General features: G+C 43.2%; 1 protein-coding gene across 2 annotated transcripts in view; it reads left to right on the top strand.

Moving 5' to 3' along the window:
* Window positions 1-26641, top strand: part of LOC149471147 (putative N-acetylated-alpha-linked acidic dipeptidase) — a 103637-nt gene that overhangs the window by 62517 nt on the left and 14479 nt on the right. For both annotated transcript variants that reach the window (XM_089656591.1, XM_089656585.1), the window contains exons 10-13: window positions 1111-1230; window positions 7442-7524; window positions 20400-20463; window positions 26561-26628. In XM_089656591.1, coding sequence (XP_089512717.1) covers window positions 1111-1230; window positions 7442-7524; window positions 20400-20463; window positions 26561-26628 — 335 coding nt within the window. The remainder of the gene's footprint in view (window positions 1-1110; window positions 1231-7441; window positions 7525-20399; window positions 20464-26560; window positions 26629-26641) is intronic.

The raw sequence follows: 26641 nt of genomic DNA, 5'->3' as shown, positions 1-26641 counted from the left end.
TTCATACAGGCAACCAGGGGATGGTAACACAGCAATTCAGTAGCTCAGGGCTGTTCCCATGCTGCGTTTACAATGCCTTGCTTTGAGGCCCTGGGAAAAATGTAACAGCTTGTTGCCACTTAACTGCAGCTCAGCCAGAAAACTGACTACGCTAGGATGGATGTGCTCTTATGCCTAGCGTGGTCAGTTTGAAATGGGTAAGCAGATGGACTGGCAGGATCACCAGGGATTTCACTCAAAGGAAGGAATACAAAGAGAACAGGATACTTTTTCACCCAAGCACATGGTACAACATACACCTATCAGGAATTGGGGTAACATATTCCTTAAAAAGTAACTCCACTTTAATTGAGAGAAAAAAACATTCCCCTCTGGGTGATATATGTATATTGCACGGATTGTAACAAAATTTGCTGCAGATTCCTACTGTTATGCTGAAGAAATAGCATTGTGTCCACGTGTAAAATGAATGTGAATAGAACTGATGTTATACTTATTAATCCGCCGCTGCACTTCCTGGGTTCTAATGAGGAAAGTGGCAGGGTCTGCATCCCTTTATACATTCTTTCCCTTTGGGACTATCTCACCAAAAACAAAATTTTTGTTGCAGGGGATGCTGAAAATCTGATTTGTATCTTGGTGCAGACTTCTGGAAAAATCAGAAAGCTAATCACACAAGCAGGAAATGATATATCTGGGAGCCAATCTGTACACTGTGTACAGAACGCCTCCAGGTGGCCATATTGCATTTTACAGAAAATTACAGCACTGCAGATGAAAAAAGGAGAGGGGATTTTTAATAACATTCAATTACAATATGACTTGTGCCTCAGTTGTATTCGCTAGATTCATTTTTTATTTGCTATTTTATTCTCACGAAAGTGGAGTTACCCTTTAACAATATTGTGTCTAAATATGTAGGGGGGGCTAAAATGCTAAATCGCTAATATTTAAACAAGACACCAATTTGTTGTCACTGGCTGGCCCTCCTATTTTTTTTTTTGGTGTGTGTGTGGTGTTGTGACATCAGGTTAGGATTTTGTCATGCGATCAGTTTACATAGAAATAATGCCTAGCAGAGTTCTTAAAACAAGTTAATGTCCTTCTTAGACAGGTATGTCATCCTTGGCGGCCATAGGGATTCCTGGGTGTTTGGAGGGATTGATCCGCAGAGCGGAGCGGCGGTGGTGAATGAGATTGTCAGAAGTGCGGGGAAACTGAAAAAAACAGGTAATAATACATTTTACTTTCCTAGTTTACTTCCTTTTTTTCTGTTACTTATGAAACTTTTTTTATTATGCTTTTGCAGTACATGCTAATTTTTATCATCCTTTGTACCCCACTGGACCTTTTTTTTTTTTTTTCATCCTTCTCCGCTACTATAATGTATCTTTCAGTAAAAACAAGTTTAAATAAAAATTACTTACCTTTTTATAGCTGAACCCCAGGTAGAAAAATTGTAATGCTGTTTTATAAGAACCAACACACTAAGTTACTGTACATGTGTTTTTGTGTCTTGTGGTGCACTGTAGGTGCATTGTGGAGCTGTGGACCTTTTTTTTGTTTATATTTTTGGTTTTTCATTCTTCTCTGCTATGATGTCTCTTTCAGAAAAAACACATTTGAATAAAAATGTCTTACTTTTTTTTTTATAGCTGAACCCCAAGTAGAAAAAATGTAATGCTGTTTTATAAGAACCAACATATTACACTACTGTACATGCGTTTTTGTGTCTTGTGCGCATTGTAGGTGCATTGTGGAGTTGTGGACCTTTTTTTTTGTTTTTTTTGTTTTGCACCCTTCTCCGCTATGATGTCTCATTCAGTAAAAAACAAGTTTGAATAAAATACAAAGTACATGCATTTTTGTGCCTTGTAGTACACTGTAGGAGGTGTTGATTCAAATGTGATGGCATTGCAGCGCATCAATACATGTACAGTGTGTAATGGCATGTTGCGATAGTGGCCTGGTGTAAATGATCCTTGAAAATAATTTAAGTAGGTATATAAAAAACCCAAAATGTTGGATACCTGTAGCAGCTGGGGAGCAGCGATGCAGCGGTTTTAAACTTATTCCAGACTATGGCATCATCAGTTGCTAACCTTCATTTTACTTGTAGCTCTACCCCCAAATGAGCTGCTGAGTTTTTGGGTCCCCCTCTTCCTGCACAGCCAGGCAACACACATTTTCCAACTGTGTTGCAGAGACAATGAGCAGCTCTTGGGTTTGTTTTTGTTGTTTTATTAAGAGTAAATAACTTGGATGGTGATTGGGGATTATGGGATGCCCAACTATATATATATATATATATATATATATATATATATATATATATATATATATAATTTTTTTTTTTACAGCAAAAAGTAAAAAAAAATAGTTTTTTTGTATAGCGCAAAAAAAAAATTCCAGTGATGATCAAATACCACCAAAAGAAATCTCTATTTCTGTGAAAAAAAATGATATAAATTTCATTTGTGTACAGTGTTGCATGACAGCGCAATTGTCAATTAAAGTAGTGCAGCGCTGTATAGCAAACAATGGCCTTGTCAAGAAGGGGGGTAAATCTTCTGGTGGGCAAAGTTTGTTTCCATTTCTTGAGCCCAGTGCAGTTTACTAGATGTGGTGTATCTCTATAGTCATGCAGGACAAGAGCTGAAGACAGGGAGGAAGGCATTGGTGATGCCATTATCCTGCCTTAGTCCTTGTTTCCCCACCATCTACATGGTTTGGACACACCCCTTCATATTGACATGTACGTAGCCAGTGCAGAGCTTGGGAGCTAATACACTGCATAGGCCTTAGACAAGCCAAGCAGCTGTAGCCACCAGCCTTCCTGCAATAATAACTTACATGGCTTTATTTAGCTTTTGGATTTAATGCTGGGCAAAAGACAAGTTTAGCAACTGTAGCACTACCCTCTTGAGGGCCGTTGGATTTGTTTTGAGTCCCTCTAAGTTCTGCACAGCCAGGCAACACACAATTTCCACACTTGCACACTTGTAGTCAGTAAACAGTCCTTCAGCTGGTTTTTAGTTGTTTTTATTAAGGATGGAATGGGGTCTGGTTGTATATGGGATGCCTAAGGAAAAGTAAACTTGAGGACAAACGTATACACTGTACAAAAGATGTGGATAAATAGTACTCTTTTTTTTTTTTTTTTTTTTTTAGAGAGCTCTAAGCCCCCTTAGTGTACCTCCTCAGATCCCAGATGAATCCTTCCTCTTCACCCAGCTGCACTGAGGTTATCCCTTGGCAAGGGGTTCCAAGATCTAGTAATACAGTAGTCCCAGATGAGAACTACTTGGGTCTTGCACCTGACCTCCCTCTCCCTTTATCTGGCCCAGGGGGTGTAGGAGTATTTACACTGTCCTGTCCTGTAAGAGTGGTGGGTTGGTAGCTGCTTTCAGACCTTTCGCTGGGCTTGCTCCTTCCCCGCTGCTCAGGTTGTCCTCCCAAAGATACGATGGTATGGTGGAGATCCTCCTGCCCTGTAACCAACCTATAGGTAGGCTCCCCTCCCTGGGGCCCCCTCCCAGGCTCCACACTCCAGCCTTCCTCGCAGTCCATCTGCCACCTGATTCTGTACATCTGCTCTCCAAGCTCTGCCACGTTTAAGGGTTGTCCTTGGTCACCATGCCTGGCCTCCTCCCTGGGGGTTGGCCAAGGTCACTCAAAAATGCAGATCTGGGCCTTTTCCCCTCTTCCTTCTGATCAAGATGTCACAAATAATGGAATCAAACCCTGCAATAAAAAAAGCTGCAAACTGTGCAACCAAATCAATCCATCAAAAAGTGTCAGACACTCAAAAGGGATCTTCAGTATTTCCGGATCATACAGATGCACTTCTAGTAATGTTGTGTACCTTATCCAGTGCAGAAAATGTAGCAAAGGATCTTATGTTGGCGAAACAGGACAGAAGTTGCAAACAAGGATGAATTTGCACAGACATACCATCAAGGAACATAAAGAAGATGACTTTTGCACACCTGTGGGACACCATTTCGCATAACCAGACCCCACTATGGAAGACCTTAATATTTTAGTTCTTAAAGGAAATTTGCTTGAGGTGATTGTAGCCGTATTAGTATACTTGTGACCAGGGGTGGACTGACAACTCATGGGGCCCCCGGGTAATAGGGGATCATGGGGACCCTGTGTCCTTGCCCAAACGCAAAAAAGCCTATGAAAAAGGTACCAGGGGCATCTCATGGGGCCCCCTACTGACCCCGGGCCCTCGTGCAGTGCCCGAGTTTCCAAATGGTTAGTCCGCCCCTGCTTGCGACAGAAACAATTGAGTACTGGTGTGATACTTTTTTTATTTGCACTAACATACAATTTTGAGGACAAGCTTTCGGGGTATGTCCCCTTCTTCAAGGTCCAGGCAGTACTACTTCACAAAGTTTTAGCAGAATGTTAGAAGAGATGTTGGAAAGGGGAGAGAGAGAAAAAAAAAACAGAAAGAAACACACACAAACAAATGTACACAGCAATGGTTATAAGACTAGGATTAGACTAGAGATAAGACACAGCAAAAGCAAAGACTGGGGGGGGGAGGGACAACACTCACAGAGGGGGGTCATAAAACTGTTGGATAATGAGTGAGGAATCCCATGCTTTGTTCCATGCTGTAAAGACATGTATCTTCAATGTATGGGTACTGCGATGGGAAGTAAAATGGCAGCCAATTTATTTATGGCTGACCTGGAGGAAAAATTCCTGACATACCATCAAGGAACATAAAGAAAATGACTTTTGCACACCTGTGGGACACCATTTCGCACAACCAGACCCCACTATGGGAGACCTCAGTATTTTAGTTCTTAAAGGGAATTTCAAAACTATTCAAGAAAGGAAAACTTTTGAACTAAGAATGATAATTCTATTTGATACAAGAGATAACGGCCTTAATTTGGACATGGGATTCCTCACTCATTCAACAGTTTTACAAACCCCTCTGTGAGTGTTGTCCCCCCCCCCCCCCAGTCTTTGCTTTTGCTGTGTCTTATCTCTAGTCTAATCCTAGTCTTATAACCATTGCTGTGTACATTTGTTTGTGTGTGTTTCTTTCTGTTTTTTTTTGTTTTTATTTCCTCTCTCCCCCTTCCAACATCTCTTCTAACATTTTGCTAACTTTGTGTAGTAGTACTGCCTGGACCTTGAAGAAGGGGACCCCGAAAGCTGGTCCTCAAAATTGTATGTTAGTGCAAATAAAAAAAGTATCACGTCAGTACTCAGTTGTTTCTGTCGCAAGTGCACTAATACGGCTACAATCACCCCTCTTCCAAAAAGTTCTTAGTTTCTGGAAGGGTGGGAGGGCTCCAGAAGCCCTGACCTGGAGAGCCTCCCAGTCTGTCCTGAGGTGAACTCCTGTCTTACTCCTTCCAGCCCCAAGTCCAATCTTTAACAAACTCGTGCAGACTCCACCTCCGCAACATCGCCAAAATCCGCACGTTCCTAACCCCAGAAACCACTAAACAGCTCATCCACTCCCTCATCATATCACGACTCGACTACTGCAACTCCCTCCTCACTGGCCTGCCTCGCCGCTGGCTATCCCCTCTTCAGTCCATCCTGAACACGGCTGCCAGACACATTCACCTTTCCAACCGCTCTGTCTCCGCCACCCCCCTCTGCCAATCCCTCCACTGGCTTCCGATTGCGCAACGGATCAAATTCAAAATCCTAACGCTGACGTACAAAGCTGTCCACCATACTGCCCCGAACTACATCACTGACCTAATATCCAAGTACCGCCCAGCACGCACACTCCGCTCCTCACAAGACCTCCTTCTCTCTAGTTCCCTGGTCTCCTCCTCCCATGCCCGCCTCCAGGACTTCTCCAGGGTGTCACCCATCCTCTGGAACTCCCTGCCCCAACCCATCAGATTATCACCTACTCTCCTCTCCTTTAGGCGCACCCTGAAAACCCATCTCTTCAGGGAAGCCTACCCCACCCCCTGCTAACTTGCCTCCCTCCTCCACTCTTCCTACCACTCCATCCCCCACAGCTATCTCCTCCTGTGCCACCACCCCCTCCCTCCTAGATTGTAAGCTCGAAAGAGCAGGGCCCTTGATCCCCTCATGTTTTGCATTGTATTGGTATTGTTCTGTCACATGTTCTGTCTCCCTTTGTAATGTACAGCGCTGAGCGAACTATTGGCGCTTTATAAATACTGTATAATAATAATAATACTCCCAGGCTGACTCATCCCAGGCTGCTATCCATCCTCTGTCTAAAGAAAAACAAAGACTAGCTTACCTAAACCTAGAGGGTGATACAAAATCATTTAACGACTACACATCACCGTCCTCATGCTTTAAATTAATTTATGTATTAATACTCCCCATTAATACCCCCATACTCAAAAAAACCCTCCCTGGACCCCACCGACCTGAACAACCTTAGACCCATCTCCCTGCTGCCATTTACTTCCAAACTCCTTGAGCGCTTAGTCTACAATCGCCTCAACTCACCCCTTCAGTCTCCGCCCGTATCACCCACCTACTGAACGACATATCAGACTGGATGTCGCTCCATTTCCTCAAACTGAACCTTTCCAAAACTGAGCTCCTGATTTTCCCCCCCGCCTGTGCGCCCCCCCCCCCCACCCTCTCCATCACGACCAACAACGCCACCATCAATCCCACCCCACAAGCCAAAGTCCTAGGTGTCACTCTAGACTCAAACCTGTCCTTCCAACCCCATGTCCAATCGTTGGCAAACTCATGCAGGCTCCACCTCCGCAACATCTCCAAAATACGTTAGTTCCTAACCCCAGACACTACTAAACTACTCGTTCACTCCCTTATTATCTCACATCTGGACTACTGCAACTCCCTTCTCACCGGCCTACCTCACTATCCCCTCTTCAGTCTATCCTGAACTTAGCAGCCAGACTCATCCACCTCACCAACCACTCCGCTTCTGCCACCCCCCTCTGTCACTCCCTCCACTGGCTCCCGATTGCCCAACGCATTAAATTCAAACTACTAACATTGAAAAACCCATCTCTTCAGGGAAGCCTACCTCGCCCTCACCTAACAGCCGATCTCCTCCTCTCCTCCCACCACTCCATCCCCCACAGCCACTTTCTCCTGTACCACTCTCCCCTCCCTCCTAGATTGTAAGCTCGAAAGAGCAGGGCCCTTGAATCCCTCTTGTTCTGTTTTGTTACTGTATTGTCTCATGTACTGTCCCCCACTATAATGTACAGCGCTGAACAAACCTTTTAGCGCTATATAAATACTGTATAATAATAATAATTATTTAAATTGGCTTTAATTCACCCATTTGTTGCACTAGTTAAGGAACAGTATGTATCTGATTACTATGGGAAACATCACTGGTTTCACTTGAACTAGTCTCTGCATACATGTGATGATTTTAGTATGTTTGGACGCAATCTTGACGTTTGTTCTTTCAAAAACATAATTTTAGGTTGGAGGCCAAGAAGAACAATGATTTTTGCCAGCTGGGATGCAGAAGAATTTGGACTCCTAGGGTCTACAGAATGGGCAGAGGTAATAAATCCATGTGAACCCTTTACTTTACAAAGCAGAGAATGAGATTGTCACTGCAAATTTCCCATATTTATACACTACAGTCCCCAGGAAGATTCACCCATACATTCCACATATTAGCCACTTGAGTACCAGCCTGTACTAGCCCTTCATTACGAGGCCATTTTTCAATATTAAATGATGTGATAGTTTGGCTGACAATTATTCGACAATGCAGCACTGTACTCAAATGTTATAATATTTTTTAGGTAGCTTTCTTTTGTTGCTATTTAATAATCACTTGGTTTTGTTTTTTTTGACTGATTAAGGGAAAAAAAAAAAATAAACCTGTTGTATCTCATTTCTAAAAATGCTCTTTCCATGCTGTCAACCAGGTTTTGCCGTATGAAAAGGTCTTCTATAAACCTAGAGGCTGTCCTCGTGAATACAATAACATTTGGGGTGTTTGGTGTACCTCTGCTGTTACAATGGCAACCTCAGGGAGTTAAAGGGATAGTTCACCTTCACCAAAGAACAGCCTATGCAGGTAAGGGGTGTCTGAGGATTAAATAAAAAAAAAAATGTGTGTCGCTGACAAAAGTTGAATATGGCCCTTGCTATAGGTGTAGGCCATTTACGTACCTCATGAAGACTGACTGGAACACTCTAAGGACATTGCTAAGTTAAAAAGACAAAAGGCCATCCAGTTCAACCCAGTTAAAAAAAACAGTTATAATCCTACACCCACAATTGATCCAGAGGAAGGCAAAAAACCAAGCCAAGCATGATCCAATTTTTTCCTGCAGGGAAATAAATTCCTTCCTGATCCCCCGAGAGGCAATCGGATATTCCCTGGATCAACTTTACCTATAAATGTTAGTATCCAGTTATATTCTATGTATCTAGGAAGAATCCAGGCCTTTATTAAAGCAATCTACTGAGCTGGCCAGAACCAACTCTTGATGGAGTCTATTCCACATTTTCACAGCTCTCACTGTGAAGAAACCTTTCCATGTTTGGAGATTAAATTTATTTTCCTCCAGATGTAAAGAGTTTCCCCTTGTCCTCTGTGATGACCTCAGGGTGAATAACTCTACACCGAGTTATTCACTAGTGAGGCCTAGTCATTACTGCTCACCCCCACCATCACAGGAGTGAGCATTTTCTCTGATTCAGACCCCCTCAAATGCTCTATCTCTCCCCTAATACAGTAGCTCTGAGCTCAGCATCTGAGAGCTCACTCCTGTGATGGTGGAGGTGAGCAGTAATGACTAGGCCTCACCTATCAATGTCCTGGGAGTATTCTAGCCAGGCATTTAAGTTGCCTACACCTGTAGCAAGGACATTATACAGTTTGTTTTTATCTACAGACACTCCTTATCTGCATGGGCAGTTTATTGGTAAAGGTGAATTAACCCTTTAAGCAGTGCCCTCTTCACTTCCTGTATATGCTTGTATTTGATGTCTTGGATGTAAACCAATAAGTACTGTTTTTGTACGATATCAAAGTAATACCGAGAAACAGAATCTATATTTTTGTTCTATATTAGAAGTTTATTGCAACTGCTTCCTTCTTTATGCATACATTGGAAGTTTGATTAATATTTCTAACACTACTGTTATGCTGTCATTGTACCTAACTGCAATAAACCGAGTTTTTAAAAAACACCCCTAAAATATCTTTCTTTTGGACTAGGTTCACACAGTTGCCTGCTGATGCATGTTTTTCCAAATGTAATTATGCTTTGCAGTAGCCTCCCTGGAGGTATTCCCGAGCGTAGGTCGGGGTAAAGTTTCAGTACCACAAGCGGTAACCCCGAGCTACACTCGGGAATCCTGCTTTGGGATCCCTCGATCACTTACCTTGTCCTGGGCTCCCGCGATGTCCCTCCTGCAGTGTCCCCTGTAATGTCCTCCGGCGGATGCCGGCATCTGTCATCTGGGTTCTGTCCCCTGCGAGCGTCGGGACGTACGGGGACGGAACGGCGGGAAATTTGAAAATGACAAAAAATGACATTCACTAAAATCACTAACATCACATAGTAAAACATTACTGTATCGAACCATTTCACATACATTTTGTCCCGAGTGCTTTGTCCTGTGCCCTGCCTGCATTTTTACTGTTCTTTCTGCCTGGAAACTGAGAAACGTCCATGGCGTCCATAAAGCGTCCCTTTAGGTCAAAATCGGTTTTAGACCAGCTAGAGAACAGCGATAGTAAATTAGAACCACTTGCAGAATTGAGTGATAATGATTCGTGGGGAAATTCGTCATCAGACACTGAAAACGATTTAGCGACTTTGCTCAGTGATGTGCAAACTTGGCGCTATATTTCAAATTTCAGTGTTTTTGGTTTGATTATATTATTGAATTAAATGTATTATTATTATATTATTGTTTATGATTATTTATTATATTATGATTTCGTGTTTCAAATTTTATGCTATCCGGGATGTTTACTAGACTCTTGTTCGGACAGATTTCAGTGAGTTATTCCTAAAAATGACAGGCCTACAATAAAAAAATACATATTTCCATGCAAAAAAAGTACCGCTTTGAGCACAGAAATATGGACATAATCAGACCACTAGGGGGGTTAAGACAGCCCATTCATTTGAATAGGCTTCTTACCACACCAAATCGCACCAAAAAAGGTGCATGTACTTTTTTGTAATGCAGAGCTTTGCTCTGATGAAGAGGGTTTGTCTCTGGAAACGTATCAGCTGGTGAGTCACTGCGACACCAGGGTTGTTTTGATACTCCACCTTATGAAGGAGAACCTGCCACTCAGATATGGTTTATAACGGGCAGCACAATGGCTAAATGGTTAGCACTTCCACCTGGCAGTACTAGGGTCGCTGGTTTGAATCCCAACCACGGTACCACCTGCTTGGAGTTTGCATGTGCCTGCATGGGTTTCCTTCGGGTACTCCAGTTTCCTCCCATACTCCAAAGACATGCTGGTAGGTTAATTGACTCCTGTCTAAATTGTATGTGTATGTATGAATGTGAGTTAGGGACCTTAGATTGTACGCCCCTTGAGGGTTAGTGACTGATGTGAATGTACAATATATATGTAAAGTGCTGCGTAAATTGACGGCGCTATATAAGTACCTGAAATAAATAAATAATGCTGTATTAGCCTTTGACTATTGTGAGTATGCACTGGTAGTGCTACCCTTGTGACTACCACTTGTATGTTGTCCTGGTTTCCCCTTGCTTCGCCCTGCGGTAAGGCACACACACTTTGGCTCGTTGTCTTCAATGACCAGTCTAGGGTATGTTTCTTGTTTTTGGAGTTTTATTGTAGAACTGGGGATAAGGATGGGAAATTGTAGTAGGATACTCGAAAATCAGAACTATTCACATTGAAGACATCTGAACTTATCTCTCAGTTTAGCAATGTAGAAGTCCCGGCTAAGAGCAGTAAGCAGACTTCCTTGTAACACACAGAGCAAGTAGTTTTAGGAATGAGCCAAGTCCCTTTAGCTGTAGTAGTAGTAACAGGGTTGAGCTCCTCAGGTACAGGCCTGTAACGGGTCAGGTTGACCCACCTAAGGCCGCATGGCAGCAAGTGCCAGGCGAGACAGCCTGCCTCCAGCCCGGCTTGGTGCAATCCACTCCCGGGTAAAGACCCTGATCCCATGTGCTCGGAGAATAGAAATACCACTCCCAGCATGCAATGGGGTCACCCTGTCCTGCAATTGGCCAGGGCTGTATGCATATTCATGCTGTTCATTTGTCTAGCTCCTCCCCATGTTCTGGAAGGCTCTCATAGCTTCCTGAAGGCGGGCAGAACTCAGACAAATTACATCAACACCAAAGCAGCATGAGCAGACCTGACTAAACAATCACAGCACTCTGTTAGCAGACTACCATACTGAATATACCTGACAGCCTCTCTGGTAAGCAGAGAAACACAGCTATACTTCTCCTAAACTGTACAAATCCTACTATAGCACCTGACTAGGAAGGTGCTACGCACTCATTACTTTTCCTATACCAATAAAGTTGTATCTGGTAACGCATTAAGCTTTTGCGCTTTTTTTTGTATATAAACAAATTATTATTATTATTATTCAGGATTTACATAGAACCAACAGTTTGCACAACAAATTACAAAATAAGGCCCCATGTACACGGGACACTTCTGAACGATGCAAACTAACTGCTGGAAAACGTAGGATAAAAAAAAGCTGTTTAGTTGCGTTTGCATAACGCGTTTATGTGTGTTTGCGTTTAGAAGCGTTTTTTAAAGATAAGCACAGGAGAACCTCCCAAATGCCCAGAATGCACTGAAAAGTGGTAAATTATTAACTATTTCAGACTGTTTCAGAGAAATACAGAGAGTAGAAGCAGACACAGCAGTATGTATTGAGATTAGCTTAGGTGTGAGTTGCTCATTAACATTTCTTTTGTTTCCAAGGGTGGGAAAGGTGTCTGGTGGAGGGAGTCATTAAGGCCACCTGGCAGGGGGTCTTCATGAGGAATTTGAGGTGTGAATGGTCATTACAATGTGTAACAAGCTTGGTAGGAACATCCTGTGTTCAGTGTTTTGTCCATCTGAGTACCCTGAAAACACTTTGCATGCATTTTTCATGATGAAAAAAGGCTCTGGACAGCATCGGGAACTGGAAGAGTTAAAAAAAAAATGTCAAATGCAGACGCTTATAAACACGATTTGCCGCATTTAGCCATGTTTACGAGCATTTCGCATTTGAAACACTGATAAAATTGACTGCTGAATGCAAGTTTTCTGTGTTAAAAAAAACTACTGTAAACTCAAATGCCTGTAAACGACTGTAAACGAAGGTGTGTACATAGACACATAGGAAAACATTAGGGTGAGTTCAGGGGCTGCTGAAAAAAACGCTGAACAGCTCCTAAATGTGAGTTTATCAGCTGCAGTGTACATGAGCTCTAAATCAATTATTTCTGTATATTAAAAACATTTAAAAGAGTGCAAAGTGCACAAGAAAACCCTATTTAGGTAATGTATGTACTGTGTAATTTCTCAGTAGCCTAAACTGGACTCGACTTTGTTCCAAATCCAAAGGACCAATCCATTATGAACCATCCTTGTGAAAGTAAACTTTGGGGTCTGCTTTAAAAAGGATTCCCTATGAGATTTGCTCTGTGCACATTTTCTGAAGATTATTTTGTCTGTACTTTATGGATTTTGCCCCAAGATTTTAAAAAGATTTACCAATCACATTTCACGAAGTTCATCCATCAGCAGTTGCATACAGCTTATTAACCACTTTCCCCCCCAAGTGTCAGAATGCCCGCCACAGTCCCGCTATAAGTCGCTGATTGCTGCCATTACTAGTAAAAAAAAAAAATTCAAGTGTATAAACCGTCATTTTTAAACGCCTTAATTTACACGTATTGAGATTTTTTTTTTTTTTTTAGCGAAGACATTAAGCAGAATACATTTTGGCCTAAATTTATGACATTTGATTTTTAATTTTTTTTTACTGGACACGTGTAATAGCAAAAAGTCCAAAAAATTTTTTCTCAAAATGTGTTTTTTTTTAGTTTATAGCGCTAAAAATAAAAACCGCAGAGGGGATCAAATACCACCAAAAGAAAGCTCTATTTGTGGGGAAAAAAAGACGTAAATTTAATTTGGGTGCAGCGTTGCATGATTGTGCAATTGTCAGTTAAAGTAAGGCAGCGTTGTATCGCAAAAAATGGGCCTGGTCAGGTAGGGTGTAAATCGTCTGGAGGGCAAGGGGTTAAAGAGATTTCAATAACAAAGACGATTGGCCCATTTGTGCATGTTTACCTCTATATGTAATGTAATGTTTTATGGGTAAATCTTTGTTATTGGAATCTTTCTCTTATTTCGTATGCAACTGCTGATGGGGAAATCTTGTGCAATGTGATGGGTGAAATATGCATAAATAGGGCAAAATAGAATCTTCCTTTTAAAATGATGGGCAAATTCTGTAAAATATAGACAGACAAATGTCCAGAAAACGTTACCTGTGCAAATTGCACGATAAATATTTAATAAATAGACCTCTGTCTCTGTACACAGGAATGGAGGGCTGAATTTCTATCACTACAGTCTGCAGGCATACAATGCTTTGCACTTAAACCAACTCCTCTTCGTTAGATTGAACTTCTTTACACAGAACATTTTCTTGCTTTATTCGTTCTAACCTGACTTAGAATATTACTATGCGCAAAAAGGCTATGCAGTTTGCAACTGCAGTTGCAATAATTTTTCTTAGTGAATGTCAATGTGATAAGAGTCAGGTGCAAGGAAAATAATTTTTTAAAAAAAGATCAATTTTTCTTGCACATGATTGAATGATGAGACAACCGCATTTAGGGTTGGGACTGTAAATGTACCTCCTGAGATCTAAAACAGATATCTGTACATAAAAGCAATGTTTTATTATTCACATATATTAGTATCACGAATACACATCATAAAAAAACAATAAAATGAATAATATCGCTTGGAATAACAACTATTCAAAATGGCCAACACGTTATTTTATATATATTTTTTTTTATACACACACACACACACACACACACACACACACACACACACACACACACATATTGTAACAAGGTTAGCTCGGCAGCGGGTGTGTGTGACCCCCTGGATGGGTGCACAACACAAAAAGATAGGCACAGCACAACAATAGTGGAGGTGAAAACAAACAGGTGCAATTTATTTACAATATTTACAGAAAAAATGATAAACAAAAAGAGACATCAAAATAAATCCTGGCCAACTTGGCTACTTACTGCAACAACAGCTTTTCCCTAGCTACCCACTAGGTACAGCCTGCTGCTATACCTAGTTGCTAGTACTGGGAGGTTAGCCACACAGGCTTTGGTCTCTCTGCACACAGATAACAGGTCAGCTCCCCAGACAGTTCAGGCACAGATCTGGTTCCAGGGTGGAGCAACTCCCTAAGCACTCTGGGAAGCTTTATACAAGTGTTAATGAGCCCACTACCTTCAGCTGGGCTCATTATCTCAATGCTGAAGGACTCAGCACTTCCCTCTAGTGGTACAAATCCCCATAAACCCTGAATCTCGGACAAATATATCGTCCATCCAGGACGCAACCAGGTGATTTCACCTGCCTACTGTCACATACCCCCCCCTCTTGTTTCAACCTTGGGGTTGTAACACCAGTAGCCAGGCAGGCATGTACCCGGGATAAAGCATCCACATTTCCCATCTGAACACCGGGGCGATGCTTCACCGTGAAGGTAAATTCCTGTAGGGCCAGAAACCACCTATTTACCCTTCTATTGGTCTCCTTATTTTGAGCCATCCATTTCAAGGGAGCGTGATCTGTGATCAGGTCAAAATGTCTGCCCAGCAGATAGTACCGAAGGGAATCTAGGGCCCACTTTACCGCTAAACACTCCTTCTCAATCGTGGCGTAATTTTCCTCGTGAGACTTTAGCTTTCGGCTGAGATAGATTACCGGGTGCTCCTCCCCCTGCCAAACCTGGGACAGCACTGCTCCTAAGCCAACATTGGATGCATCTGTCTGGACCACAAAGTCTTTTGAGAAGTCTGGTGAGTATAGGACTGGCTGGCTACATAAGGCCTTTTTTAAAGACAGGAAGGCTGCTTCAGCCTCAGGGGACCACTTAACCATGACAGACTCCTTCCCTTTTGTCAGGTTGGTTAGGGGTACTGCCATAGAAGCAAAATGGGGAATGAATCGCCGATAGTAGCCAGCAATTCCTAGAAAAGCCCGTACCTGCTTTTTGTTATTTGGGCGTGGCCAATTCTGTATTGCTTCCACTTTGTTTATCTGAGGTTTTATTACCCCTCTCCCAATAGTGTACCCCAGGTACTTGGCCTCCTCCTGTCCAATCGTACACTTCTTTGGGTTGGCCGTAAACCCAGCTTTCCATATTGAGTCTAGCACAGCCTGAACTTTTGGCAAATGTGAGGCCCAGTCTGCGCTATGGATAATCACATCGTCCAAGTACACTGCAGCATACTTCTGATGGGGACGAAGAATCTGATCCATTTTTCGCTGAAAGGTGGCCGGTGCATTCTGTAACCCGAACGGCATTCTTTTATACTGGAATGACCCTTCTGGGGTTACAAATGCAGTCTTCTCCTTTGCCGACTTAGCTAGGGGAATTTGCCAATAACCTTTCGTCAAGTCTAGTGTTGTCATGTACCGGGCTGCTCCCAGTCGGTCGATTAGTTCATCTATCCTTGGCATGGGGTAGGTGTCAAATTTTGTAACTTTATTCAACTGTCGAAAGTCGTTACAAAATCGCCAGCTCCCATCTGGTTTGGGCACCAACACTATGGGGCTGGACCAGTCACTTTGGGACTCCTCTATCACCCCCAAATCTAGCATTCTCTGTACTTCCCCACGTATTGCCTCCCGTCGAGCCTCTGGGATTCTATAGGGTTTCAGTTTTACTCTTTCACCCGGTGGGGTGATAATGTCATGCTCCACCCCCGAGGTTTGTCCCGGCAGCTCAGAAAAAACCTCTGTGTTGCGGAGCACAAACTCTTTAGCCTCCTGTTTTTGAATTGTAGACAAGGTGACTGCTATTCCAACCTCCGGAACCAAGCAGTTAGATGGCGCTGGTGACAAACCCTCAGCAACTAGGGATTCCCTGTCCCTCCAGGCCTTTAGCAGATTGATGTGGTAGATCTGCTCCGGTTTCCGCCTTCCTGGTTGTCTGACCCTGTAATTCACCTCACTCACTTTCTCAAGCACCTCGTATGGGCCATGCCATTTGGCCAGGAATTTGCTGTCAACCGTAGGGATTAGCACTAGCACTCTATCTCCTTCAGCAAACGACCTGGTCCGGGCCCCCCGATTGTACACCCTCTGCTGCGCTAACTGTGCTTGGGACAAATGTTCCTTTACGATAGGCATGACCTGGGCAATTCTATCTTGCATTTGGGCGACGTGCTCAATCACACTCCGGTGGGGAGAACTCTCACTTTCCCAAGTTTCCTTGGCGATATCTAACAGCCCCCTTGGGTGTCTCCCATAGAGCAACTCAAATGGTGAAAACCCTGTGGAGGACTGGGGTACCTCCCGGATGGCAAACATCAAATAGGGTACTAAATAATCCCAACCCTTTCCATCCTTATCTACCACCTTCCTTAGCATTTGTTTCAGGGTTTTGTTGAACCTTTCCACCAACCCGTCAGTTTGGGGATGATACACAGAGGTGCGCAACTGTTTTACCTTGAACAGTTTGCAGAGCTCTTTCATCACCCGGGACATAAAGGGGGTTCCCTGGTCCGTCAGCAGTTCCTTTGAAATACCCACTCGGCTGAAAACGAGGAATAGCTCCTTAGCTATTGTCTTGGCAGAGGTATTTCGGAGTGGAATTGCTTCTGGATAGCGGGTGGCATAGTCGAGTATGACCAACAGGTACTGATGCCCCCTAGCGGATTTCACCAGCGGACCTACCAAATCCATGGCAATCCTTTCAAAGGGGACCTCAATGATGGGAAGAGGTACCAGTGGACTACGGAAATGGGGCATAGGGGCCGACTTCTGACACACAGGGCAAGAGGAACAGTAATTTTCCACCTCCTTAATGACCCCAGGCCAATAGAACCGCTGCAGTACTCTTTCCCGTGTTTTCTCCGCCCCCAAATGACCCCCAAGGATGTGTCCATGGGCCAACTCCAACACCAACTTCCTGTAAGGTCTGGGCACCACCAGTTGCTCAATGGTTTCTTCTGCCCCTTGAGCAACTCGATAGAGTAGGTCCCTTTCCACAAGGAAGTATGGATAAGCAGCAGTTTTCTCAGGACTCACTAGTTGGCCATCTACTTTTACTACATTTTCCCGGGCTTTTATCAGCGTGGGGTCTTTCAGCTGTTCGGTGGCAAAATTTTCCCTATGCACCTCTAAGTCCGAGAAATCCAAAACCGGCAGATTTTCATCTGAGGAGGTGGGCTCCTCCCCAGTTCCTTGGGTCTCCCCAGCTAGTACCGACAAGGGGAACTTGGGAGAGACCTCACCACACTCAGACGCTTTCTGGGATTCACCTTCCTGGTCTGCAGGGGAGACAGTGGGGGGGTCAGAACAATCCCAGAGTTCCCAGAATTTTGGAAAATCCCTCCCCACAATGGCATCATGTGGTAAATGAGGTACCAATCCTACCTGATGAGACAGGTTACCTTTGGGGGTCTCAAAAAACACAGTAGCCACGGGATACTCCCTAGTGTCCCCATGCACACAAATCACTGCCACCTTTTTATGCCCAGAGACCTTTGTAGTGACCATCTCCTCTCTTATCAAGGTTACCAAGCTACCTGAATCCAGCAACCCCACAATATTATTTCCATTAACAGTCATTTTGCACAAATGTTTCTCAGTGCCCGGGCTGGCCGTGCATACCACTGTCGCAAACAGCGACTGACGTCTATTGCTCAGAAAGTCACACTGCATAGGCTCATCCACCACTGGGCAATTAGCTGCAATATGTCCCTCTTGCCGGCAGCGGTAACAAATAATTTTTTTCACCGCTTCTTGCGGCCTTGGCCTTCCTGGCCGCTCTTGCCAGACATTGGGTAATACTCCCACCCTCTCACTCTCTCCACCCTCACCCCTTGTAGTCATCTTACCCGCCGCTGGGGATGGTCTGGTCTTGGGGTGGAAAGTCCGTGAGTCTCTGGAAGAGGAGGTCAGGTTCTCAGTAGCCAAGTATCTCTCCACTAGATCCACCAGCTTGTCTGCAGTTTCTGGGTCTCCATGGCTGACCCACTTTTGAATAGTATTAGGCAGAGACCTTAGGAACCGATCCATGACGACACGTTCCACAATTTTTGGGGCGGTCAAAGTCTCTGGCTGCAGCCACTTCCTGCTCAGGTGAATGAGATCATACATCTGTGACCTGGGAGGTTTCCCAAGCCGAAAAGTCCAATTATGTACCCGCTGAGCACGGACAGCGAGGGTAACACCCAACCGGGCCAAAATTTCCACTTTTAGCACATCATAGTTTTTGGCTTGGTCCGGCTCCAGGTCATAGTAAGCTTTTTGCGATTCTCCAGTTAATAATGGGGCCATCAATCCAGCCCACTGTTCTTTAGGCCACTTTTCCCTTTCAGCAGTCCTTTCAAAGGTGGTTAGAAACACCTCCGGATCATCCTCTCCAGTCATTTTTGGCAATAAACGGCCCACAGAAAATGATGGTGTTTTACCAGAATCATCACCAGCCTCAGTCTGCTGCCTCTGCTGGAGCTGCTTCAAAAAAGCCTCAATTTGTTTCTGGTGTTTCTGGTCCTGTTGCACCAGCAATTCCCTATGGCGGACCTCTGCTTGTTCCAAGGCCTTCTGCTGGGCTGCAATGCTCTGCTGGAAACTTGCATTTGCCTGCTGTTGATTGGCATTTGCCTGTTGTTGATTGGCATTTGCCAGAGCCAACTGTCTGATTATCTCCTCCATGCTGGCCTTTAGTTACCACAACTGCCTGCATCCTCCACCATATGTAACAAGGTTAGCTCGGCAGCGGGTGTGTGTGACCCCCTGGATGGGTGCACAACACAAAAAGATAGGCACAGCACAACAATAGTGGAGGTGAAAACAAACAGGTGCAATTTATTTACAATATTTACAGAAAAAATGATAAACAAAAAGAGACATCAAAATAAATCCTGGCCAACTTGGCTACTTACTGCAACAACAGCTTTTCCCTAGCTACCCACTAGGTACAGCCTGCTGCTATACCTAGTTGCTAGTACTGGGAGGTTAGCCACACAGGCTTTGGTCTCTCTGCACACAGATAACAGGTCAGCTCCCCAGACAGTTCAGGCACCGATCTGGTTCCAGGGTGGAGCAACTCCCTAAGCACTCTGGGAAGCTTTATACAAGTGTTAATGAGCCCACTACCTTCAGCTGGGCTCATTATCTCAATGCTGAAGGACTCAGCACTTCCCTCTAGTGGTACAAATCCCCATAAACCCTGAATCTCGGACAAATATATCGTCCATCCAGGACGCAACCAGGTGATTTCACCTGCCTACTGTCACAATATATATATATATATATATATATATATATATATATATATATATATATATATATATAATTTTTTCTTCTCCTCCTCCTCCTCCTCAATAGTGCTATGACTGTTATATGATGTTATTAATTATATATATTTTGTCCCAGTTTTGTATAATCGAGATCCAAGGCCCGAGGTAGTGTTTTTTTTCCATGAAATGTGTCGGCCATTTAAGCCTGGGATCTTTTGAACAGTTGTATGGTTATATTCCAAGCGACATTATTCATTTTATTGGTTTTTTTATGATGTGTATTTGTGATATTAATATATGTGAATAATAAAATATTGCTTTAATGTACTGATATCTGTCCTTCGGGAGGTACATTTACAGTCCCAACCCGAAGTGCTGTTGTCTCGCATAATTATTGAGGGGTGGTACCAGGGGCGGACTGACAACTCATGGGGCCCCCGGGCAATAGGGGATCATGGGGCCCCTGTGTCCTTGCCCAAACTCAAAAAAGCCTATGAAAAAGGTACCAGGGGCATCTCATGGGGCCCCCTACTGACCCCGGCCTTCGGGCAGTGCCCGAGTTTCCAAATGGTCAGTCCGCCCCTGGGTGGTACCTCCAGAGGGAATATTAACCCTATACCCATCCTCCACATATGCTTTTTGATTTCATGATTGGATGATGAGAATCAGCAGAATTCTACCACATTTACAAAGCTCTTCTTAAAATGAGCACAACTGCACTTGCAAAGTGCACATTCTATTTGCCTTTAGTAAATCCACCCCCAACGTGTATCTAGGTTTATCTGAAATTACTCTGATTTATAACGATACAGGGAATATCTGCCTAGTTGCCCATTACCATAATATATTTTTGATGTAATATCTTCTCTGTTTTCGGATTGCAGGAAAATGTAAAAATTCTAGAAAAGAGGGCGGTGGCTTATATAAATGCTGATTCCTCTGTAGAAGGTAAGACTATATTTGCCTAAATCAGTCCTTGGAAATATTATGTATTTTTTTTTTACTAGAGGATATGCATTCTTGTACTAAAAATTAGAGATTTATAATGTCCTGTCTCTACATGTCAACTTATATCAAAATATAAAGGATATCAGAATATCAAACTGTGTATGGGCACCTATTGCCAGAGAAGGTGATATGGATTAAAGGAGATGGGTGGAGAGGGAACCTTGTGGTTATTTTTTAGGGGTTTTTTCAAGGGTCTCCAAACTACAGTCCATGGGCCAAATCCAGACAGCTGCTAGATTTTATCTGGCCCTCTGATGTAAGAAGGGACTCTGATCGATGTAGAAGGCTGTAAGGGGGGGGGCTCTAATATAAGAGGGACATTAATAGGTATACTGATGTAAGGGGAGAATCCAATATAAGGAGGCTGTGATGGGGACTTTGATGTAAGGGGGCCCTGACAAGGACTCTGATGTAAAAGGGTACTTTTAAGGAGACTCTGATGTAAGGGGGCCCTGAAGAGGGACTCTGACGTAACTGGGACATTTACTGGGGCTCTAATGCAATGGGGCTCTGATGGGAACTCTGACATAAGGAGAGACTCTAATGTTAAGGAGACTCCAATGTAAGAGGGACTTTATGGGGACTCTGATGTAAAGGGGCCCTGACAAGGACTCTGATGTAAGGGGGCCTTTTAAGGAGACTCTGATACAAGGGGGCCCTGAAGGAGACTCTGACGTAACTGGAAAATTTATGGGGACTCTAATGTAAGGGGGCTCTGATGGGGATGTAAGGGTGACTTTTATGATGACTCCGATGTAACACGGACTTTTATGGGGTCTCTGATGTAAGGGGGGGAACTCTAATGTTAAGGAGACTAAGATGTAGGAGGAGGGACTTTACGGGGACTCTGATGTAAGAGGGCCCTGGCAAGGACTCTGATGTAAGGGGGACTTTTAAGGAGACTCTGATGTAAAGGGGCCCTGAAGGGGACTCTGATGTAAGGGGGACATTTATGGGGACTCTGATGTAAGAAGGGAATCTGATGTAAAAGGGGCTCCAATGAAAGGGAGCATTTATTGGGGACTTTGATGTAAGGGGGGACCCTGATGCAAAGCGGACTCTGATGTAAGGAGCCTCTAATGGGGACTCTGATGTAAGGGGGGCTTTTATGGGAACTCTGATGTAAGAAGGTTATCTGATGTAAGAAAGGCTCCAATGAAAGGGGGAATTTATTGGGGACTTTGATGTAAGGGGGGGGACCATGATGCAAAGCGGACTCTGATGTAAGGAGCCTCTGATGTAAGGGGGACTTTTATGGGAACTCTGATGTAAGAAGGGAATCTGATGTAAGAGAGGCTACAGTGAAGGAGGGCATTTATTGGGGACTCTGATGTAAGAGGGGATCCTTATGTAGGGGGATTCTAGTGGCTCAAGTTTATTTAAAATGTCTTTGCTGTTTGTTTACTGAAGGTTTTTTATGTTGTTCTAAATCCTATCATGCTGATTACAATAAAACTTCTGTATTCATTCAAATGTGATTGGTACATTTATAAAACTAATAATTTTTGGCCTGTGAATATTTGTAAAATATCTGATGTGGCCCTCATACTGGAAAGTTTTGAGCCCCCTGTTATAAATTGTAGTTTTAGGATGTTTTGATAGATTTTATACCCAAGCATAGCAACTAATCCCTCCCTGTGTCAACTTTCAACCTCCCTCTTTGCATGTAGCTGCTGCAGGGAGGTTATGTAAGAGTTGTGTCACTTCCTGTGCTGTTCTGAGACACTGAATAATAATAATATGCATTGATACTTAACCACTTCAACACTGGGCCAATTCTGATACTTCTCACATACTGTATATGAAAAAATCTACATTTTTTTTTTGCTACAAAATTACTTAGGACCCTCAGACATTATATATTTTTTTAAGTAGAGGTCCTAGAGAATAAAATGTTGGGTGTTGCAATTTTTTTATGTCACAGAGTATTTTTGCAGCGGTTTTTCAAACACAATTAAAAAAATACACTTTAGTGAATTGTAATACATAAAAACATAATATAATACTAAAATTGTATGCTAAAATATAAAAGATGAGGTTACACTGAGAAAATGGATATCTAACATGTCACGCTTTAAAATTGCGCATGAAATGGCGCCAAACTACAGTACTTAAAAATCTCCATAGGAAACACTTTACAGGTTACCAATTTAGAGTTCTGCAGGAGGTCTGGTGCTAGAATTACTGCTCTCGCTATAATGTTTGCGGCAATACCTCACGTGTGGTGCAGACACCGTTTACATATGCATGCGTGACCTACTTATGCATTTGACTTTGTGTGGGTGGGGGAGGCCCTTTAAATCTTTTTTTTAATTATTATTTTAATTTTTTTTTATTGTTTTTTATTTTTACACTCTCTTTTATCCTAGTTACATAGTTAGTCTGGTTGATAAAAGACACAAGTCCAACTAGTGTAACTAATAAAAAAGAATAAAAAAAATAATAATAATTTAACTGCTTGCCTGAGGATTTACCCCCCTTCATGACCAGGCCATTTTTTGTGTTACGGCGCTGCTTTACTTTATCTGATAATTGTGCAGTTATGCAACGCTGCACCCAAATGAAATTTGACGTCCTTTTTTTCCCACAAATTGAGCTTTCTTTCGCTGGTGTTTGACCCCCTGTGCTGTTTTTTTATTTTTTGCGCTATAAGCAAAAAAAAGACCGACAATTTTGAGAAAAAAAATTATATTTTGGACTTTTTGCTATTAAACATGTCCAATAAAAAAATGTAAAAAATCTAATTTCGTCATAAATTTAGACCAAAATGTATTTTGCTACATGTCTTTCTTATAAAAAAAATCCCAATACGTGTAAATGAATTGGTTTATTTGAAAGTTATAGCATTTACAAATGGTATAGATAATGGGATTTTTTTTTTCTACTAGTAATGGCGACGATCAGCGACTTTTAGCGGGACTGCAGGACTGCGGCGGACATTCTGACACTAACTTGGTGTCACTGACACCTCAGTGACGCCAATACAGTGATCGGTGCTAAAAAAAAAAAGCACTGACAAGGTACTAATGGCACTGGGCAGGAAGGGGTTAATGTGAGCGGCGATCAAAGGGTTGTGTGCTGGGAGTGTTTTACTAGGGGGCAGGGGTGTGTTCTTCACTGTAAGCACACTGATCAGGATGGCTGTACTGTGCACAGCCATCTGAAGCAGTGTGCTCAAGCTGACAGGGAGGAAGATTGTAAACAAAACAATCTTCCTCCCCATCGGAGATGCTCGATAATCACCGGGCGCCGGCGGGTAATTACCGTCCGGGACCCAGTGATTGACATACGTGGCCACGAATGGCGGCGCAGGTAGGGCGCACCCTCTACCCAGAAATGCAAAATCACGTATAAATACATGATTCTGTGCACAGATGCCACCCTGTAGCAGTATATCTGCTGTAGGGCGGTCCTTAAGTGGTTAAACCTATACCCACAGTTGATCCTGGAAAGCAAAAAAATAGCAAAGCATGATCCAATTTGCTCCTGCAGGAGAAAAAAAATCCTTCCTGACCCCCCGAGAGGCAATCGGATATTCCCTGGATCAACTTTACCTATACATGTTAGTATCCAGTTATATTCTGTGTATCTAGGAAAGAATCCAGGACTTTTTTTAAAGCAATCCACTGAGCTGGCCAGAACCAACTCTTGAGGGAGTCTATTCCACATTTTCACCCTACCTGCGCCGCCATTCGTGGCCACGTATGTCAATCACTGGGTCCCGAACGGTAATTACCCGCCGGAGCCTGGTGATTATCGAGCATCTCCGATGGGGAGGAAGATTGTTTTGTTTACAAACAATCTTCCTCCCTGTCAGCTTGAGCACACTGCTTCAAATGGCTGTGCACAGTACAGCCATCCTGATCAGTGTTCTTACAGTGAAGAACACACCCCTAGTAAAACACTCCCAGCACACAGTTAACCCTTTGATCGCCCTTCACATTAACCCCTTCCTGCTCAGTGCCATTAGTACCTTGTCAGTGCTTTTTTTTAGCACCGATCACTGTATTGGCGTCACTGAGGTGTCAGTGACACCAAGTTAGTGTCAGAATGTCCGCCGCAGTCCCATTAAAAGTCGGTGATCATCGCCATTACTAGTAGAAAAAAAAATCCCATTATCTATACCATTTGTAAATGCTATAACTTTCAAATAAACCAATTCATTTACACGTATTGGGACTCCGACTTTTCGGCACCAGTTTGAAAAAAGTTTCCTGCATTATTCTTTGAGGTTTCAACTACGACTCGCATAAATATCTATGCATGAAATTGCACAGCTTTCAGCCAATTCGCACCTGAACTGCACTGACCTGTGGCTTTGAAATCGTGTGATTTCAGACTCTAATTCAGTGTGAACCAGGGCTTAAAGCGATCCTAATCAGTGTGCCATATCTGCCTAGGATTGTCTAGAGCAAAGACAATCACCGGAATCCTACAAAGTAGACAAGGAAGAAGCCTTCGGGGAGTCGAGGTATAGCTCAAGATGTGCTGATCTCAGGTAATGACTAGAGCAGTGTTTCTCAACTAGGGTTCCTCCTGAGGTTGCTGGGGGTTCCTTGAGCTTTGAGCAATGGTGGATTGATGTCCCACCTTCACTGATCACCAATGCAAGGGGGGTAATTTTCCACTACTTCTAAACTGATCACTAATGTTGGAGTGGACACTAAGTACACCACATTACTTTGGTGATTCCTCTGGTGACCAAGTCCTCTGCACCAGTAATGTGCCTAGAAATCCCCTCTTCCCACCCCCACCTCCCCAGCCAGACAGACTGGCATCTGTTTCCAGGATTCAACAAGGCAAAGACAGCTGGTCCTGGGTCTCAGTTTGTCCAGAGAAAACACAGAATTGTCCTACAACGGCACAGAATGTTGTGTTGCAGAGGGTTAGATTGAAGAAACTTGAGAACTGAGAGTCTGAAATGTCTCCTGGGGAAGGAACACTCTGGCCTAGGAATTGTCCATGACTAGCCCCAGATACTCCAAGCCATGAGTCAGAGCCAGCCATGATTTCTAAAAGTTCAGGATCCACTTGAACCTCTGCAACATCTGTACAGTTAGTGCTGGAGCAGAAGGAAGTAGGAGATGGAGACTGCCAGAGAGGGATGTAGGGGAGAGCTTCAGCTTTGAGTTGAAAGTGAGTTCTACTGAAAGCTAGCCTATTCCCAGTGTAATTCACCAAATATAGTCAATGATGTCATCAAACATCCCCGGCAGTTTGTTTACAACCTGAATCCAGCTGGGGATCTATCAGTTTGTGGAAGTAATGCAGCAGGGTAAGATTACTGGGCACTGGGTGTTTGCTGTGGTGGTACAGTATCTTTTGACAGCGGGTCATCATGATTGACATCACTGATCAACGTGATTAGTGTTTTATTTACACGGTTGGGGGGGGGGGAATGTTAGTTATTAAAGAACTTTGCCTAATATGCCTCTTTCTGTGAATGAGTTAGAAGGAAGTGTACCCCATATTCATTCCTATAGGGAAAAGGGTAAGATATCTGGGGGCCCCAGAATTTGCTGCCCCCACTTACAAGTTAGCCTCCCCATATTGAAGGCATGTGGCCTCGTATGGTTCAGGAGGGACTGCATGCACTCACTGCCCTTCCTTTCCTTGACACCCACACTGGATGCCTTGATAAGGATCTGGTATAAATCTCAAGGGGGACTGCAAACCGTGTTTGTTTTTGTTTGTTTTTTTTAAGGGACAATATATAGGTTATCTCTTTCCAGGCATGTATAGTTTTGCAGTGCTGCCACAGATTTATCGCTCTATATATTATGGTGGAGCATCAGTGATCAGGTTGGTTTTTTTTTTAATCCATCTGATTGTCTTCTTCTATAGACATTAGCCTGCTGGCAGTGTTTTGAGCACAATGTAGAGATGAGATCATTACCTGATCCTTTTAAAAAATGTCTGATTTCTAACCTGGAGTAAATACAGCCGGACAATGAATATTTTCAAAAGGTCAACAGTAACAGCCTATGTATCTCTTCGTAGAGGTTTCCTTTAAATGTGATTACATCTTCCGTTTCAGGTAACTATACCTTGAGGGTGGATTGCACACCTTTACTTTACCAGCTAGCATATCGACTGACAAAAGAGGTAATTATAATCA

Source organism: Staurois parvus, unplaced genomic scaffold (genome assembly GCF_062004578.1).
Source record: "Staurois parvus isolate SC_StPar_1 unplaced genomic scaffold, SC_StPar_1.0 ptg000027l, whole genome shotgun sequence".
In the NCBI taxonomy this organism is placed as follows: domain Eukaryota; kingdom Metazoa; phylum Chordata; class Amphibia; order Anura; family Ranidae; genus Staurois; species Staurois parvus.
This window is presented reverse-complemented; position numbering and strand designations above follow the sequence as displayed.